The 17,198-nt window shown below is 43.8% G+C and overlaps 1 protein-coding gene across 1 annotated transcript; it reads left to right on the top strand.

Moving 5' to 3' along the window:
- Window positions 1–1,841: 1,841 nt before the first annotated feature.
- XRCC2 (X-ray repair cross complementing 2) lies at window positions 1,842–16,571 on the top strand. Its single transcript, XM_063450811.1, has 3 exons — window positions 1,842–1,953; window positions 14,675–14,756; window positions 15,603–16,571. Exons 1-3 carry the CDS (start codon window positions 1,915–1,917, stop codon window positions 16,325–16,327), a joined length of 846 nt encoding a protein of 281 aa, XP_063306881.1. The 5' UTR covers window positions 1,842–1,914; the 3' UTR covers window positions 16,328–16,571.
- Window positions 16,572–17,198: the final 627 nt, after the last annotated feature.

The following is a 17,198-nucleotide window of genomic DNA, read 5'->3' on the forward strand; positions in this document are numbered from 1 at the left end:
TGATAGTGAGTGATTGTGACAGAATTAGCGGTGGTGAGTGTGACATGGTTGGAGGTGAGTGTGATAGCCCTGGAGGCTGGGGGTAATTGTGATAGTGAGTGATTGTGACAGAATTAGCGGTGGTGAGTGTGACATGGTTGGAGGTGAGTGTGATAGCTCTGGAGGCTGGGGGTAATTGTGATAGTGAGTGATTGTGACAGAATTAGCGGTGGTGAGTGTGACATGGTTGGGGGTGAGTGTGATAGCTCTGGAGGCTGGGGGTAATTGTGATAGTGAGTGATTCTGACAGGATGAGCGGTGGTGAGTATGATGTGGTTGGGGGTGAGTGTGATAGGTCTGGAGGCTGGGGGTAATTGTCATAGTGAGTGATTGTGACAGAATTAGCGGTGGTGAGTGTGACATGGTTGGAGGTGAGTGTGATAGCTCTGGAGGCTGGGGGTAATTGTGATAGTGAGTGATTGTGACAGAATTAGCGGTGGTGAGTGTGACATGGTTGGAGGTGAGTGTGATAGCTCTGGAGGCTGGGGGTAATTGTGATAGTGAGTGATTGTGACAGAATTAGCGGTGGTGAGTGTGACATGGTTGGAGGTGAGTGTGATAGCTCTGGAGGCTGGGGGTAATTGTGATAGTGAGTGATTGTGACAGAATTAGCGGTGGTGAGTGTGACATGGTTGGGGGTGAGTGTGATAGCTCTGGAGGCTGGGGGTAATTGTGATAGTGAGTGATTCTGACAGGATGAGCGGTGGTGAGTATGATGTGGTTGGGGGTGAGTGTGATAGGTCTGGAGGCTGGGGGTAATTGTCATAGTGAGTGATTGTGACAGAATTAGCGGTGGTGAGTGTGACATGGTTGGAGGTGAGTGTGATAGCTCTGGAGGCTGGGGGTAATTGTGATAGTGAGTGATTGTGACAGAATTAGCGGTGGTGAGTGTGACATGGTTGGAGGTGAGTGTGATAGCTCTGGAGGCTGGGGGTAATTGTGATAGTGAGTGATTGTGACAGGATTAGCGGTGGTGAGTGTGACGAGGTTGGGTGGTCAAAACCCCTTCAGCCACTTACCTGAATCCGGTACCGATGTCCTTCGGTACTGAGTCAGGCACCGCCCACACTCCTCCCCCACCGACGTCAGCCGGTGGGAGAGACCTAATTCGCATACGCAGCAATGGCTGCACTTTCATTTCTCCATAGGAAAGCATTATTCAATGTTTACTCATAGTGAAATCTGACGCTGGAGGTCTTCATGCAGAGCGTGCGGAAGTCCAATGTCAGATAACGGAACAAAGGTCAATTTGTATCCCGGACGCGCCCCCGGTAGACAGCCACTGAGGGCGGACTGAGAGCTGCTATGTAAACATGGCATCACTAAGGGCAATAGGGACACAGCGCCCAGACCCCTTCAATGAGCTGAATTGGACTGCGTGCCTACAGTGTCCCTTTAATATGTTATGTTTACTGTGCTGTTAGTTATTTACTAATACTGTAAAGAATGATGAAAAGTCATAAGTCCCCCTTTTTCTTTTTACGGATAGGGTGATAGGGATATCAATAAACATGCCCCTGGTATTGCTTTTAGACAGTGGGATTTTAAACTACATTTCCCATAATGCTCTGCTAGCTATTTACATTTACTAAGCAGTCAGCCTCACCCCAACCAATTAGAGACCCCACCCAGGTTCAGGAAGCCACGCCCAGTTCAAGATCCCGCCCACCGTGTGCCCTGCACCGAACCCCACCTACCCGGTGAATTGGCCCCGCCCTACTTTGATGACGCAAAAAGCCAACCAATGGCTTACCAGGAATATTGACGTCTTCCGAACGCGAAGGCCCGCCCCCTCCCTTGACGTCACTGGATCCAGGAAGCGAGCTGCTGAGTTCCTCTTCCTGGGCCAGCGGGCAAGTCAGGGTCTCCGCCAGAATGGCCGATGGCTACAGGAAGGCGGAATCTGGCACTCAGGTAGGGGGAGCTGTGAGCTCTGTATATAGCAATGGAAATAGGACTGTGCATGAAAAGGGCTGCCCTGCTGTACACAGCATTCATATGCTTCAGGGAGTTAACCACCAACCCACCCTGCAGTACAAAGCATTCATATGCAGTTAACCACCTACCCACCCTGCTGTATAAAGCATTCATATGCAGTTAGCCACCTACCCACCCTCCTGTATAAAGCATTCATATGCAGTCAACCACCTACCCACAATGCAGTATAAAGCATTCACATGCTTCAGGAAGGAAACCACCTATCCACCCTGCAGTATAAAGCATTAATATGCTTCAGGAAGTTAACCACCTACCCACCCTGCAATATAAAGTATTCATGTGCTTCAGGAAAGAAACCACCTACCCACCCTGCAGTATAAAGCATGCATATGCTTCAGGAAATTAACCACCTACCCACCCTGCAGTAAAAAGCATTCAGATGCTGCTGGAAGGAAACCACCTACCCATCCTGCAGTATAAAACCTTAATATGCTTCAGAAAGTTAACCACCTACCCATCCTGCAGTATAAAGCATTTATATGCGTCAAGAATGAAAACAGCCTACCCTCCAATGAGGAACCTCAGAGGAACTGCTATGGGTAATTGGTTTGATTGCAGGATGTGAATGTTGCATACTGCAAGAAAGCTCTGTCCTGCTAAACATGGGCCATCTGGCTGGCAGCCCCTAATCTTCATTAGTTAGGAGCAGCTGTGGGGCAGGGTTCTGAAAGTGGGGCAGTTTCCATGGGAACAGTAGAATTTGCTGCTGACTGCACCAGTTTCAGAAGTTTGCCCCAGAGTTGTATGACCCAGTGCTAGGTGAGTGGATATATCCTCAAGAAAAATGTATTACAATGATCCAGCACTTTTTGAATACCATGCAGGCTATATATTGTTTTGTAAACACCCCTGTGCCCTTTGTCAAATCGTGGTACAGACAAGGCACAGCCAAACCCTCTATTTCACACTAATATATTCAGTGGTGTTTTTTGTCCTGGCAGGGTTGTCTCTTTGCAGAGTAGGATAACCCGGCAAATCAATAGACTCACACACTATTATAAAACTATTCTTATGGACGGTGGGAGTCACAATAAAGTAGCAGTTTGGTGACTTCTGATACATATATAGGACAATATTTATCAATTTAAAATCTGGCACTATTCTGGTAGCAAATGGTATGTCATGTGGGTTCATTTTCATTTCTGGGCTGCCATACTGTCTCAATGGCAAATGGCAATTTACAAAAATAGAAAATAACAAGTCTTATGTTTGTCCCTGTAACTTTCCAAATCACCATAGACACCCAGATGTATCTCTCCTCCCCTAGCTCTCCCCAGTGGTCCTGCGACTTGCCACTGCTTGCCTTTCTACTGTTTCTGATTGGATGTCCTCCCGCTTTCTGAAACTCAATCTCTCTGAAACTGAGCCTCTTATTTTTCCTCCTCCTTCGCTTTCTTGAAAGTTGATGGTGCTTGCGTAAGTCCATCCTTGCAAGCTCATTGTCTTGGTGTTATCTTTGATCCTGGCCTCACCTTTACCCCACATATCCAGTATGTTGCTAAAACCTGTCGATTCCACATTAAAAATAGCGCTCGCATCCGCCCCTTTATCATGCAAGATTCTGCCATAGAGCTTGTTCATGCTCTGGTAATCTCTTGCATGGATTACTGTAATTCTCTCCTAGTTGGTCTCCCCAAAAGCCGATCTGCTCCGCTACCATCGGTAATGAATGCTGCTGCCAGGCTGATCTTTCCCATCCGTCGTCCCTCCCATACCCTGCCCCTCTGTCAATCCTTACACTGGCTTCCTGTATACTATAGGTGTGAATTCAAAATACTTCAAAAAACCTCAAATTCAAAATACTTCAAAAATAATTCAAAAAACCCTTAGCTATAAAGCTCTAACCAACTCTAGCCCCTTTTACATTTCTTACCGGATTCATAGATATGCCCCATCTCGGTCTCTCTGCTCTGCTGGTGGCCTTCTCCTGTCCACTGCTCGCACACTTACTAACTCGCGCTTGCAGGACTTCTCGTGGGTGGCTCCCTTCTTTTAGAACAGCCTGCCTTCCCCCGTCAGACTCTCCCTTACAGTGGCGTACACACAACCCATGGGGCCCCGGTGCAAAAACTGACCCGCGGCTGGGGCCGCAACACATGGCGGCGGGCACCTGGTCGCAGGGCTGCAACCCCTACGACCGCGGTATGTACGCCAGTGCATGCGGATACACATACACTTAATGGATCACTACAGACACCCAGATCACATCAGCTCAATGAAGTGGTCTGGGTGCCAGGTCCCTCTAGTTTTAACCCTGCAGCTGGAAACATAGCAGTTTAAGAGAAACTGCTATGTTTCACTGAGGGTTAATCCAGCCTCTAGTGGCTGTCTCCTTGACAGCATTCGCATTCGGAGCTGAGAGGCGGATCAGGGCGGAGAGATCCCCAGCGCCAAGGGAGTCTGGCGCTGGAGAAAGGTAAGTGCTTAAGACACACTCTCACGAACAGACGCATACACAATAGATAACAGACACACACATTTACTGACACACACTCAATGACAGACATACATACATACTCACTGAGACAGACACTCGCTAACAGACGCACACAAACTAACACACTCCGTAACGCACTCACTGACACACTCTAACACACACACTCAAGTTTTTTTTTAAAAATGTAATCCCCCGCCCCCAGCCGCCTTACCTTTGGGAGAGCTGAGGAGATTCTTTGGGGTCCAGTGGTATCACCGGGCTGGCAGGCGCGCGAGGGAGCACTCTCCCCTGAGAGCTCCCTCGTGTGCCGCGTACTGATGCCGGAGCTGGAAGATGACGTCCTCTTCCGGCTCCGATATCAGTGCGGTGCGCGAGGGAGCTGAAGAGGAAGCACTCCGGGGAGAGTGCTCCTTCGCGTCCAGCCAGCCTGCTCGCCGGGTGATACCAGGGCCAGCTTCGGGGGCCCCTGAGGTGGCCAGCTCCTGGGCCCCGGTATGTATGCCACTGCTCCCTTAGTCTTCAATTGTTTACGAAGTCCCTCAAAACACATCTGTTGAGAAATGCTTATGGACTCCCAGAGTAACTTTTTTATACTTTACCAAACATACACACTCACTGAGACAGACACTCACTAACAGACGCACACAAACTAACACACTCAGTAACGCACTCACTGACACACTCTAACACACACACTCACGTTTAAAAAAAAAAAAAAAATGGGGGGGCGTGGCTAAGGCACGGACGAAGCTGGACGTGTAAGAGACTAGCTCCGTCGGACCGGGTACCTTAACAGCTTGTATCCACAGCATTAGACCGGAAAAAACGGCTGCCTCCACGGCTAAACACCGGCAGACCGCGATGTCGTCCAAACCAGCCAGAAAGCAGAGGCAGAAAGCCGCGAATCTGCAGATCTCGGCCCTCTCATCATCGAGCAAGCTGCTCCAAGATGGCGCCGACGTGGCGCACTCACCAGCATCTGAATCAGAGGCAAGTGATGTCACTTCGGTATCTCGCCTCCAACACATTCCCCAAGTTGAAGGGGACATTAGGATCCTGTTGTCAGACCTCAAACACACTATGAGAGCTGACTTCCAAAAATTAGCTGCTGATATTAAAAGAGATGTGCAGGCTATTGGGGACCGCACGGCCCATTTGGAAAACAAGATGGAGGAGGTCATAGAAGCACATAATTCCCTGGCTGACGCCTACTCCACATTTCAGTCTCAAATCCAACAGTTGGAGACAAAAGTGGTGGATTTAGAAGATAGAGCCCGCAGAAACAACATCCGCCTGCGCGGCATTTCTGAGGAGGTTAAACAACCGGAGTTAAGAGGTTATGTCACCCAACTCTTTCAGGCACTACTACCAGAGGCTTCTGAGCAGGAGTTACAGCTAGATAGAGTACACAGGCTGATGAAGCCCAGGGGCCTGCCAGCGGCAGTGCCCAGAGACATCATCGTAAGGGTGCATTTCTATACGACAAAAGAGAGGCTGATGATGGCGGCGCGAGACGCGCGGAACCTAGGAGAACGCTTCAAGGACATACAGCTATACACCGACTTGTCACCAGCGACGATGGCTAAACGAAGAGCTTTTGGCCCTATCACCAAGGCACTCAGAGAGGCGTCCATACAGTATAAATGGGGCTTCCCGACACGCCTCATCGCACGGAGAAATGGAGTGGAGAGGGTGTTTCTCAACCCAGAAGACGGGAGGAACGGGCTAACACAGTGGAACATTCCTTTGCCGCAACCAGAGTCGGCGGAAAAGAACACCCAAGCCCATCCATCCCGAGTAGCTGGAGACTGGCACAGGATTGACGCAGCTAAGTGAACGGCACACTTATATTGTCACGGCACAGACACTTATATTGTCATTAGTTCTTTCCATCTCTTTTAAATGAGAGGGAAGGTGTTTTGGAGGCCGGATCCCGTAAATGTAAAATGGGATGCAGGTAGAAATCACATAATGGGATGAGACGTTAAACTAAACACACTAAAAAGAAAAAGAAAAAAAAAAAAAAAAGGAATAAAAAAAAAAAAAGAAGAATAATAACCAAAAACAACAAAAAAAAAAAAAAAAAAAAAAAAAACAACAAAAAAAAAAAAAACTATAATAAAAAAAATAAATAAATAAAGGTAAAAATAATAATAATAATAATAAAAAAAAAAAATACACGGGAAAATAACCGGGCATGTTTGACATATTCCCATAAGTTAACACGGTTAAAAATATATAAGTATAAATGGACATAGAAGGTAAGCCGAAATATGTAGGGAGCGAGTCAGCGATACATAAGTCAGGTCCTTTCATTATCTCGACTTGGAGACTTCCATCTCTGACTCGGTCTAAGGTTAAATCCATGGATAGGGAAGGTCCCCTATGACATGTTGTATCCAACAGATGGTACCACCCGATACTTCACCCCCCAGTGGCCCAAGCCAGGCCACTCAGACGTATACAGTATACGTCACCAATTCTGATTGCCTACCGTGTGCTTGTCACGTGGTTTTCAGGCAACTGTATATATGTTTGTTCTGTTATTTTGTTCTTCAGTTCTTAAATCTTACTGTTTTTTTCTTTGTCTTGATTGAGGGAATCATAGTACGGACACATAAAGAGGCTTGCACTCAGAGCCCCAGGGAGATGGTAACTGACAGGGGGACTAAGTTAAAGGAGTATGAATTGCCATTCAGCAATACTAGACAGCATATTAGGTTGTATGTAATATAATGGTGCTGACGTTTCTGTCATTGAACACTAAAGGACTCAACTCCCCAAATAAAAGGAGACTGGCACTATTGGAAGCGAAAAGGGCTAAAGCCCAAATTGTATTCTTCCAAGAAACCCATTTCCAGTGGGGTAAAAGACCCAAATTTAATTCCCCTCTATATCCCCTAGACTTTCACCCCTGCTTCTCTAAAAAGAAGCGGGGGGTGTCGATCCTTATCGGGAAAGATGTGGCGTTTGAACTAGTAAAAAAACGCACAGACAAACAGGGAAGATATTTAATTATACAATGTTTGCTGAATAACGCCCCATACACCTTAATTAACGTTTATGGCCCTCATACAGCACAAACCACATTTCTCCTTACTATTTTCAATGCACTGGACGAAGGCAGACTAGGGGATGTAGTAATAGGAGGGGACACGAATTTCATCTTAGATACTCAACTGGATACATCCTCTTCACACACAGTGAAGGCATCTACTGAGATAGGCAGAAAAACAAACTCGGGGCACCTCAATCAACTTCTATTAGAGCAGAATTTTATAGACCCATGGAGGGTGACACATCCGCAAGAAAAGGATTTCACATTTCACTCAGTGGCTCATAACTCGTACTCCCGAATAGACCGATTTTTGATACCTACCTCCTTGATTGGCAACGTTGTCAATACTAGTATAGGCCTGATATCGTGGTCGGACCATGCGCCGATCATTCTCCACCTGAACGAACAATTCCCTGCTAAAGGGAGAGGAACTTGGCGGCTTAACGAAAGCCTGCTCAGTGACCCCCAAGTATTAGAAGACCTCCATAGAGAACTGGAAGTCTATTTTCTGACCAACTCTCAACCAAACACATCCACAGAAAGTTTGTGGTTAGCCCATAAGGCATATATCAGGGGAGTACTAATTAAGCATGCGAGTAGGGCCAAAGCCGTGCGTATAGCCAAGTATATAACCCTCACTAGCCGCCTCACAAAACTGAATACACTCAATAAACAAACACCCTCAAAGACGCATCTTAGAGAGATTACAGACATACGAACGCAACTACAAGAACTGGAAGTGGCTAAAACAAATTTCTTTCTACGAAGACTTAAAGCAAAATTCTATGAGCAGGGAAACAGAGCAGGGAAAGTACTTGCATCTAGACTTAAAAAGCGTAGCCTAGCAACCAAAATAGCTTACGTTCACAATCCCCTGGGTCAGAAAGTTGTAAACCCAGATAAAATAGTACAGGAATTTGCTCAGTTCTACCGCACACTTTATAATCTTAAAGATGATAACCTGACATCCCAACCAACACAAGAACAGATAAATAAATTTCTAGAAACAATCCATTTACCTTCGCTGCCCACTGATAAGATCCCTGACCTGATTAAACCAATCTCAGTTGAGGAAGTTACACAAATGATCACAGACTTACCCAACGCGAAATCACCAGGGCCCGATGGACTCTCCTCCATATACTATAAAACCTTCCAAACTGCTCTTACCCCACATTTAGTGTCTCTGTTTAACCAAGGCTTCACACAAGGTAAATTACCTGGCGAAATGCTACGAGCTCATATAGTTACACTACCTAAACCGGGTAAAAAACCCACAGCATGTGCTAACTTCCGCCCAATATCCCTATTGAATATTGACACCAAACTATATGCAAAAATCCTGGCAACTAGACTCAAACACTTACTCCCCACTCTAATCCACTATAACCAATCTGGCTTTGTCAAAGGCAGGCAGGGCTCAGACAATTCTAGGCTTCTTCTTAACGTCTTGGAGGGTCTCAACACTAACAAACTGGGAGGACTGCTGCTTGCGTTGGATGCGGAAAAAGCCTTCGATAGGCTCAATTGGCTATACATGAAATCGGCACTAGACAAATTTGGCTTTCCTTCCGCATTCATAAAAGCGATTATGGCCTTATACACCTTCCCAGAAGCTAGTGTCACTAACGCGGGATTCATTTCCCCACCCTTCCCAATTTCGAATGGAACGAGACAGGGTTGTCCTTTGTCCCCCCTGCTTTTCATAATATGTCTAGAACCTTTAGCTCAGATCATTAGGCAGAACCCGAACATCCACGGAGTCAATATCGACGAACATCAATACAAACTCTCATTGTTCGCAGATGATATTCTGCTGACACTGACAAGGCCAGAGGTGTCACTCCCAAACCTTATGCCCATCCTACAATCTTTCGGCTCTATCTCCTATTACAAACTTAATACGGCTAAGACACAAGCCTTGCCAATTAACCTCCCTTTGGAGAATGCTGAGGTGTTAAGAAAGACCTTCGATTTCGATTGGAGGACGGAGTCGGTAACCTATTTGGGAGTACGAGTTGCCAAATCGATACATACTATATACAAACTAAACCATATTCCTCTCTTGGAAACCATCCGCAAAGACCTGAACTCCTGGAAAGACGTGATGCTCTCATGGGCAGGGAGAGTTAATGCAGTGAAAATGATGGCCCTACCTAAACTACTGTACTTATTTCGTATGTTGCCTGTAACTATTCCACAAAGTTTTTGTAAAAAAGCCCAGTCCATTATTAATAGCTTTATATGGGGGAACAAACGTGCGAGAGTAGCGAGTCACACCTTGTATAGACCGTTCCAGATGGGAGGGATGGGGGTGCCGCAGGTGGCCATGTATCACTTGGCAGCCATACTATCCCAGGCAGTAAATCTCCATGCAGACAAGGGACAACTACTTTGGGTCGACATGGAACGCAAACAATGGCCTAAGGAGACACTCCTAGAGCACATGTGGTCCCCACCAGCTAAAAGGGGGAAGGCGCGCACGCTCCTTTCCACAACAAAACTGACGGTACACATATGGGATAAGTTTAGAGCAATTCAGACTAAGACTCCTAGATTTCACAGATTGGCGCCATTAAACGCCATGTCCACAGTGTTACCATGGCTCTCACTATCCACATGGGCAGAAGCGGGCATCACTAGTGTCTCCCAATTGTTTACTGGTACGGAAATCACTCCCTTTGCTGAGCTCCAACAGAAGTACAGCCTAGCTCCTAGATATGTGTTCCCTTACCTCCAAATTAAAAGCGCACTATTGGAGCATGTAGATAGGACCACAGAGGGCAAGGCTGGGGAATCTACTCAGCAATGCGATCTCCTTATGACATGTTGGAAATACCCCCTTAGGCCTAAATTGCTCTCCAGGTGCTACAAAGCAATATCGAACTTCCCACTGTCCCCAAACCTATCATTTATGTCCCAATGGGAAAAAGAAAGTGGGACAACTCTTCTTCCCCACAAATGGCTAGCACTAGTCAATGCACTGACTGGGTATACCGCGTGCTACTCACATATTGAAGCTCACAGAAAGCTAATGTACCGATGGTATCTGACGCCGGATAAACTTAGCAAAATATACCCAAACACTTCTGACCGATGTTGGAGATGCCGAGCACAAAAAGGCACGACGCTCCACATATGGTGGGGATGCGACCTTATTCGGCCATTGTGGTTGGAGGTTTCTAGGTTGCTTAGCAAAGTAGATATTATTCTCCCGCTGGAGTTTGGGGCCTGCCTATGGTTGGACCTTCCCGCCAGCTGGACGAAGCAGGAGAAAGCATTGGCCGCACAGGTGATACTAGCAGCTAGAGCTCTTATAGCGCTCAATTGGAAATCAACCAATTGCCCCTCTGAAAAGAACCTCATGGACAAAATCCGACTAAATTATGTATATGACATCTCATCGGCGATAACTGCCGACCAAAAACATAAAATATCTCAAAACTGGGAACCTTGGTGTAGCCGCTTTCAGTTCCAGCCTCCATAAAACCTTCAATAGGCCTCAGAGCCAGATCATGCACACACCTGTTACTAACTATAAAAAAAAAAACACACAAAAAAAAAAATAAGAGAACTTTAGGGCAGGGAGCTTCTTATTCCTCCCCCCCCCCCCATCCTGGTCGATGCCATCGCCTAAGACGACAGCCATAGGAATCCGAATAGCTGCTGGATAGCAAGCAGTTATGGTTCTCCCTCATGTTAGATTTATGTTAGATTGTTTTTTAAATGTATTCTATTTGTTTTTTCCGTTATTATGCTTTAATTTGGGAGGTTCAGGCGGAGCAATGCCTTGACACTTACGTAATACATCACAGAGTGCCACACTTAGGGGGATATATAGGAGGCATTAATCGTGTAGGTGGAGAGCCTCGTCGAGTAGACAGCCGACACTTGAGACTTCTTGACCCCCCTGAATGCCCAACAAGGTTAAGGTATATAGCAGGTACACGTATCACATGACGAACAGACACAAGATAGCCAGAGCATCGCCCCTGCATGCCTATAAAAGGCTGATAGCTACACTGTCTCAATGACGAGTTACACTTGAAGGTGGAAAAGAGGGGTATGGGTAACGCCCGTTCTAAATTGGGACGAGCAGAGACTACACTACGCCCAAACCACTGCGTACATAGATAGGCGGTGATTAATATGAAATATGAATGTCACTGTGTTGTATCTGATCCTTTGTACTGTAACCCTGAATCCCCCACCCTACCCCTTTTTTTTCTGTACCCCCACCCTTTCTATTTTATGATCGAAAACAATAAACTCAATTAATAAAAAAAAAAAAAAAATGTAATCCTTCCCCCCAGCCGCCTTACCTTTGGGAGAGCTGAGGGGAATTTTTGGGGTCCAGTGGTATCACCGGGCTGGCAGCTGGCCACCTCAGGGGCCCCCGAGGCTGGCCCTGGTATCACCCGGCGGGCGGGCAGGCTGGCGGGCGCGCGAGGGAGCACTCTCCCCAGAGTGCTTCCTCTATAGCTCCCTCGCGCACCGCACTGATACCGGAGTCTTCAATTGTTTACAAAGTCCCTCAAAACACATCTGTTGAGAAATGCTTATGGACTCCCAGAGTAACTTTTTTATACTTTACCAAAGTCTGTCTCTTGCTCTCCTAAAGAGCCATACTCCACTCTCACGTCCAGCTCTGCTACTTTTCCACCTTGTTTGGTGTCCGTCACCCTTGCTTCCCTGTTGTGTATTTGTACCACACCTCCTCTAGATTGTAAGCTCGTTTGAGCAGGGTCCTCATCTACCTACTGTTCCTGTGTCACTGTGTAATTGTCTCATTTATTGTAAATTTCCCCCCCCTTTCATAATATTGTAAAGTGCTGCAGAATTAGTTGGCGCTATATAAATGCCAATAATAATAATAATTCAATGTATATCCAACTGTTACATTGTGCACAGTGTGTTCATTGTCGTTACAAATAGTATATGTACAAACAATACGCTTTTTTTTTATTCTTCTCCAAGAATTCATGTTATTGTTATGAATCTTATTATATAAAACCATTGTGCAATAAATAATTTTACATTGCAAAAAAAAATAGTGCCTATAATTGTCATTTATATAGCGCCAATTTACTCTGCATCGCTTTACAATTAAAAAATGTGAATACTTGACAAGCAGTTTAAATGCAAAATAAGAGCTCAAGAAGGCCCTGCTCAAAAAAAGCTTACAATCTGTGAGGAAGGGGTAAAGACACACAAGAGAAATAGCAGGTTTAAAATAACCCACATATTGAAATGTAAGCTGCCGATGTCTTTTGAAAAGTGATGTATGATTCAATCACAAGACGCAAGCCCTCTTGCCCCTGGGTGTTTAGGATTTACTGCATGCATTGCCCATAAAGAATTAAATTGTACTGAGGGTGATCATAATTTATTTCATGATTAATGTAGGTCTCTTAATTGACCGAGGTTTATGGCTGAATTAAACTTCTTTTTATTTTTGTTGTGCTCATTTCCATCTGATTGCTTCCTCTCTGCACTTGGGATGCGCAGAAATGTGAAAATGTTTGGTAGAAAATGTCAAGCATGGATATACTGGTGACTACAGTATTTATATTTTAACTTTTTCTTCTTTAATAGAAACTAAAAGTTAACGAATGTATTTTTCCATTTCTGAGTAAAACAGACATATCTTTGTTGATACATGCCATTTTATTCTAGGCCAGCTAACCAGCAGTATTGGTAAGAGAGCCATGCTGTGTTCACCTTATTGGTACTCAAATGAAAAATTCTCCATATATGAAATGAGAAATGTGCGTTTAATCTCCATCCAGGTGTTGTGCGACACTGGAACACGCAGTGGACTGTGAAACCAGCATTGCATTCAACTGTGCACAAGATAGTCTTGTCTTAAAATTTACATACCGTTTTACCATCATTTATCTTTAATTGTGGCTTTATTTTTTTTTTAAGTGTTTAAAATAGTGGGGGAAAAGACCATTAAAGCTCTTAGCCATTAAACCTCTTAATTTGTTATTAAGGATTTGTCTTAAAGTGAACCTGTCAAGACAGGTTTATCTTAATGTATAACAACAACGACATGTATCACTTGTAGTTATATTTCTTTTTTAAAACCATCAAACAAACCCTTTTATACAAATATATAAACTTAAAAAAAAAAAACACGAAAAGTATAAAGAAATATATAATAAAGGTTTGTAAACCTATTATAAACTTTGTCAATTAGCTTTTTCTGGCACCCCTCTCAGCTAGGAAAGCTTTTTTTCAGCCTCCGCTCGCCTCTCTCACCCACTAAATCACCTTATTTTAAGCGAATTAATGGGTGGGTGAGGGTGGGGGAGATGCTGAAAAAAATTCACTCACTGAGAGAGATGCCAGACGTTTTTCTTGCACCAGCCATAAGCTTCAAAACAACTTGAGCTTAATGAAGCAGTTTTTGTGTATAGATCATGCCCCTGCTTTCTCACTGCTCAATTCTCTGCCCTTTTGGAGTTAAATCACTTTTGTTTCTGTTTTTTTCACATAGCCTGCATGAAACAAGTGGTTTTATGTTCAATCAGATGTCAACTTGCTTTAGACTTTTTTATCTCTTGCTGTTGTATTTGAACTCGACTCCCACACAGGAGACTCCTGCAGGGTCTAGGACGCTATTAACAGAGCGAGAAATAAGAAATTCTAGATTAAACAAACTGTGCAATACAGGAACCTAGAATACCAAGGTTCATTTTCAGGAAGTGTTTCTAGAGGTGTGACTGGGGCTGTATAAACAAACTGATTTAACTCCTAAATGGCAAAGTATTGAGCAGTGAGACTGCAGGGTTATGATCTATATACCAAAACTGCTTCATTAAGCTAAAGTTGTTTTGTGGCTATAGTGTCCCTTTTTAAAACCTTTAAAAAAAATCTTATTTTATTCCATCTCACAAGCAATGGTCAACATTTCCGTTATGATCAGGACTTTTCCTCAGGACAGTCCAATGCCTTTCAAGACCTTGGGGGGTAGGAGATAAATGCATGTAATTTACAAAGGAAAATAATGAAAGATATTTTATTTAAGCTGACCCTTGTTAATCAATATCCATTATTCCATTTGTTTTGGTGTGCAGAATGGATGTTCTCTATCAAACAAACCTAATATCAACCACGGATTTACTTTGTTTTCATAGCTTCTCGCTAGACTTGAAGGACGTGCTTCCTTGAAGGATCTCGAGCCGTTGATTTTTGCTGATGAAGAATACCCAGTTCATGGTAAGTCATTTGACAGCACTCAATGTCCTGCGTTTCCGCTGTGTAGCTCGAGCACGTCTTAATGCAATCGTGCTGTGCTTCATCTTGGTCTGTGGCGTGGCGTCAGAAAAGTCCTGTTAAATCCTGGCCTGTTGGGAGGTATGTTTTAAGTTGCATTCACATGCCTGAAATCATGGGATACAATGCACATACCTCTGCCCGTCTGTTTTAGAATGATACTGGAGGAAAGTATCTGAATTTCAGCAAATCTGTTTAATTGGGCATTTGCTACATGTTCCGAGCGCAATGTTAAGATGAAATCTACGCCTACCTAAAGGTGAATCTAGTTTATGGGTGGCAGGCTGCATTTAAACGTTTCTATTTTCTGTGATCTCCTTTCCTAAACAGGCATATCATACAAACAGAAACCGTTTGATATAGCTTGTGATCTGTAGCACATATTCTGGTGGAGTTAGCACTCTTTTTAATGCATCATTGAGTTAATACATTTAAGGTGTCAGCATGTTATGTGCTTCTTTAGTAATATCACAAATTAATCAGAGAACTGCCTGCTCGTGTCAGTTCCCTCCCTAAAAGAGTAGGGGTTTTGATTCTGTAATAATAATGCAAAGACACCCCAATATGTCATTGACCTAAAAGAGTGGAAGCTGTCAGAATCCGAATCAGTGATGTGTGATCTGTGCAATTTTCCCTGTGATCCCTCCCAACATATCTCAGGTCTATTTCTCATCTCTGAAGGCTGCCATTGGACGTTTAGCAGCAGAGGGATAGTATGCCTTTTTAATTAATAACATATTCAGTGAATTTTAGAAATAGGGTTTTTTTTTTTTTTTCCTCCACCCACAGGTGACATCATTGAATGCCATGGTCCAGAAGGCACAGGAAAAACAGAACTGTTTTACCATCTGATATCGCGCTGCATCCTGCCAAAGTCAAAAGGCGGTCTTCAAGTAGAAGTGATATTTATAGACACGGACCATCACTTTGATATCCTGCGCCTGGTTACTATCCTCGAACACAGACTCTTGGAGAGCTCCGAAGAAGCAGTCAAGCTGTGTCTGGCCAGGCTATTCCTAGTGTATTGTAATGACAGCGTCCAACTCCTCCTCACTCTCTACTCTCTGGAAAATATGTTCTGCACTCACCCGTCCCTCTGCCTCCTGATCATAGACAGCTTTTCATCTTTTTATTGGATCGACAGGAATAACGGAGGAGACATTACTTGGAAACAAGAAGTAAACTTAAGGAAATGTACCGAGCTTCTCGATAAGCTGCTTAAAGAGTACCAGCTCGTTCTGTTTGCTTCAACTCAAACCCTGATGCAGAAGTCGTTTTATGATGGCAGCGAGAGGTCTTCTCATACTGCGAAGACACAAAGTGTCCCAGCAGACTATAAACCTTATCTTTGTAAACTGTGGCAGCAGGTCAGCACACATAGGATATTCTTCTCAAAGGGACCGAGAACTGATAGCAATGATCAGACGTTTTCTATGACCTCCTGTCATTTAAAGAATCAGAATGCTGTTAGACGGACTTTCATGATTGCAGAATCTGGAATTCGATTTTTGTGAAAGCTGTTCAGTATGTTTCTTTTTTTTATATGTAGAAAGATGTATTTGTATCCTAGTGCAGATATTTTAGGATAAAATGTTCTGCACCTGAGATTTAAAGTAACTATTCACAGTATCTGTGAGCTCATTTACTGCCTTTTTATAAACCTGGCTACATTTTAGGCAGCTCTGTAACACTGTCTGTGCATTGATGTAATGCTATTATTTTACATGATTTATTAAACTTTATCAAAACAGATTGTTCTGTTTCTTCTGTAGGAATTGTTTATTTTCAAGCTAGTCAATAATCGATAGCTTTTTATACTCTTGTAATTGCTTTCTTGCTTTAAGTCTTCTTTTCTGGTATTTTGGAAACTAATTTGTAACTCTTATTTAAACACACAATCTAGTTTACATTTTTTTCATTAAAAAAAAAAGCTATAGCTTCTTTTAATACCTTGTACATTTTCTTTGCATGCTGAAACGTCCATGGTCTATACACCAAAACTGCTTGCAAAAACAGAATATTCAAGGATATAAATTTCAATGTAGGGTAATAACTGCTTGATCCAAGGATAAATCTGACTGCCATTCTGGGGTCAAGAAGGAATTTTTTTCCTAGTTTGTTGCAAAATTGGAAGCGCTTCAAACTGGGTTTATTGCCTTCTTTTGGATCAACAGCAAAAAACATATGTGAGGAAGGCTGAACTTGATGGACGCAAGTCTCTTTTCAGCTATGTAACTATGTAACTATGTAAGCTAAAGGTGTTCAGGTGACTATAGTGTCCCTTTAAATTAGGAAGGCATTATCTTACCAAGGTTTTTTTTTATTTTTACCATAGGACATTTGATGACAATATATATTCATTCTTTTGGTAATAATAACTTACAT

This window comes from Pelobates fuscus, chromosome 4, assembly GCF_036172605.1.
Source record: "Pelobates fuscus isolate aPelFus1 chromosome 4, aPelFus1.pri, whole genome shotgun sequence".
Lineage (NCBI taxonomy): Eukaryota > Metazoa > Chordata > Amphibia > Anura > Pelobatidae > Pelobates > Pelobates fuscus.

Bases quoted from the DNA above. Each gene is read 5' to 3' on its own strand.
- XRCC2 (XM_063450811.1), top strand. From the start codon at position 1,915: ATGGCCGATGGCTACAGGAAGGCGGAATCTGGCACTCAG. The intron at 1,954-14,674 runs GTAGGGGGAGCT...TTGTTTTCATAG, and splicing joins AGGCGGAATCTGGCACTCAG to CTTCTCGCTAGACTTGAAGG. The intron at 14,757-15,602 runs GTAAGTCATTTG...CTCCACCCACAG, and splicing joins TGAAGAATACCCAGTTCATG to GTGACATCATTGAATGCCAT.